Source organism: Trachymyrmex cornetzi, unplaced genomic scaffold (assembly GCF_001594075.2).
Source record: "Trachymyrmex cornetzi isolate Tcor2-1 unplaced genomic scaffold, Tcor1.1 scaffold233, whole genome shotgun sequence".
Lineage (NCBI taxonomy): Eukaryota > Metazoa > Arthropoda > Insecta > Hymenoptera > Formicidae > Trachymyrmex > Trachymyrmex cornetzi.
The window spans coordinates 111137-114029 of NW_017296987.1; the positions used below are offsets into that span (position 1 = coordinate 111137).

General features: G+C 38.0%; 1 protein-coding gene across 1 annotated transcript; it reads left to right on the forward strand.

The window, feature by feature from the left end:
- The first annotated feature begins 1196 nt into the window (after positions 1–1196).
- Positions 1197–2425, forward strand: LOC108760987 (uncharacterized protein K02A2.6-like). Its single transcript, XM_018507311.1, has 2 exons — positions 1197–1302; positions 1950–2425. Exons 1-2 carry the CDS (start codon positions 1197–1199, stop codon positions 2423–2425), a joined length of 582 nt encoding a protein of 193 aa, XP_018362813.1.
- Positions 2426–2893: the final 468 nt, after the last annotated feature.

Below are 2893 nucleotides of genomic sequence, written 5' to 3' on the forward strand. Positions count from 1 at the left end.
TTCTCATTGTTATTTACACTTTTTTCCTGTGTAATATATTCAAAATAATGATATTTTGTGAGCAACAAATTAGCAACAAATTATCAACAAATTCCTACGTTAATTTTGCGTAGGTTGGCTTTGTTATAGGTATATTGTTTCGCTAACTTAATCTTCCTTTAGCGAAACATCATTTTTTAAATAAACCGTCAGAGCATCAAATTTTTTCTTTGGCAACTTTTTAGCAACAAATGAGCAAGAAATATAAATGTTGGTTTAAATCGATTCCGCTCACTTTGTTCCGCTAACTTATAAGACGTCCGCGAATAGGCGTGCGACACGCGCGTACCTTCGCGAGACAATAGGTTTCGCGAGTCATGAAGCGAGGAGAGGAAAAAGAATCACGAGCGACGCACTTGAGATCGGACCGTTGTGTCTCGCGCACTGTCTAAGCTGTATCGAAATCTATATATAATATATATTGTAGTAAATTCATTAGCAATCTACACTGCTTTCTTTTTTTGATGACTTCTAAATACACAACAATTTTGCGACGAAGATGGGATTATCGTAATTCGAGCAGCGAAAAATAAGTTTTTGTGTGGCGGACCCAGTACGTGACCAACATGTGCTTGTGTACGAAGCGTACTACAAGGGCAACGGCAAAGTTGTTGGTATAAATTATTGGCTACGATACTGAGGGACGCATGTTACAGCCGATTACGCAACCGGTTATATCCGGGTCTCTTACGATCGAGGCATTCGATCCGGTGAACACCGCGTGGAGGAGATAGCTTCAGCGTCTTCAAGGAGCTTTCCTGATTTTCGGAATTAAGGAGCAAGCAAGGGTCCCGTATCTGTTGCACTACGTGGAACTCGCAGCGTTTGATATGTTGAGTGATAGATTGGAATCGGTTGATCCTTTCACGGGTCAGTACGACAGTCTAGTACACATGCTCCAGGAATACTATGCGCCAGCTCCGCTGGAAATTGCAGAGAATTTCACGTTTCACCAACGGAAATAGCAAGAGGGTGAGTCCGTACAGCAATACATTGTCGCGTAATGGAAACTTAGCATACATTGTAAATTCGAAAATCACCTCAACACTGAATTGCGGAATCAACTGGTCTTCGGACTGCGTAACAAGAAGGCGCACAATCGTTTGTTGGAAAGGACCGACCTTGATTTTGAAGAGACTGTTCGAGTTGCGGTTACGATGGAACTCTCCGAAAAAGGTACAGCGCAAATAAAGGACAAGAGTACGGAACTCGTCAGTGTGGATCACCTTAAAGCAGGAAAGAAACCTTCGAGGAAAAATGCAGGTGATAAACGGCCAAAGCATGTGCTAAATACGATAATTCTAGTCAAACTAACGGTCGTGTTAAACAATACAAGCATTCTAATGTAAAGTGTCATAGGTGCAGAAAAGGCCATTTGGCCAATACATGTACTTTAGATAGAAATATCCGTTGCCATGGCTGTGGAAAACTGGATCACTTACGTGTGGTCTGTTTCAAGAATACGTCCTCCACTAATAATTTAGAAGAAATGCTCAGTTTGGAGCTCGCAGATTACCGTGACAAGTTCCTGATGTCTTTAAATATCGAAGGAAAAACAATTTGAGTTGGATAGTGGAGCGGCGGTTACGGTAATGAGTGAGTCTGAAGCGATCAAACTTTTCCCAACAGCGACCATTTGTCATACAAAATTACGTTTAATTTCGTTTTGCGGTCGTGCACTTAAATACAAAGGATACATTACAGTTAGCGTTAAGTATCTCTCAAATGTAAAAAAATTGAATATTTATTTAGTCAGTGGGGTTAGAAAACCATTGCTGGGACGCGAATGGATTGGGCAACTAAAGTGTCATGAATTTCTGATCTGCGATGCCGAAGTAGAGAACGTAACATCAATGTACAAAGTGAATTGCAAACAATATTAGATAGGTATCGGAACATTTGTTCTTCAGAATTTGCTGCAATTAAAGACATACAGATACAATTGAAATTAAAGAAGGACGCATCTCCGGTCTTCGTAGAAGCTCGTCCTGTCTCTTTTAAATTACAAATGTTAATCCAAAAAGAGCTTGATACATTAGAAAAAGCAGGTATAATTGAGAAAATCGAGTCGTGTAAATGGGCTACACCAATAGTTCCAATTTTGAAAAAGGATGGCAAAATACGTATTTGCGGGGACTACAAAGCTACACTTAATCCGTATTTAATAGTCGACGAGTACCCTTTTCTTACAGTTGACGAGTTGTTTTTGAAACTTAGAAACGGAAAAAAAATTTCGAAAATTGACTTGAAACAAGCATACCTGCAATTAAAAATAGCACCGGAAAATCGCAAGCTATTAACTATCAGTACATTCAAAGGACTATACAAAGTAAATCGTATGATGTACGGGATTGCACCGGGTCCTCGTGAACCCGTGAACTATTAACTTTTTGATCATCACTTGGTGTAGAGAAAACTCATCGTTGCTTTAAAAAAATATGTAAAATGGATAATTTTCTAAATAAGCAACAATGTGTATTTTCTTTCCACCTTAGTTTACGAGTTATTTAACATTTTATGTCAATATGTGCCAGAATAAAATGTAAAATATCTCGTAAACTAGTGATTTTTTGGTATCACTATCTTAATACTTTTACATACAGAATAATTAGAGGAATCATGTAATTGTGTAAAAAAATCATACAATTCCATTTTAAAAAGTGAAGGTGACCTTCATATTTTTTTGACGCCTCCACCTAGAAAAAAACAACATAACCAAAATACGTCTTTGAAACCGTTACACTTTCGTTTGAAACATTTTTTTGTATCATCAGAAATAAGCAAAGTATTCAAGATGTTCGAATTAAGTAGACCACCCTTATATATGTAGATCTTCCTAGTATCCTTATATTTC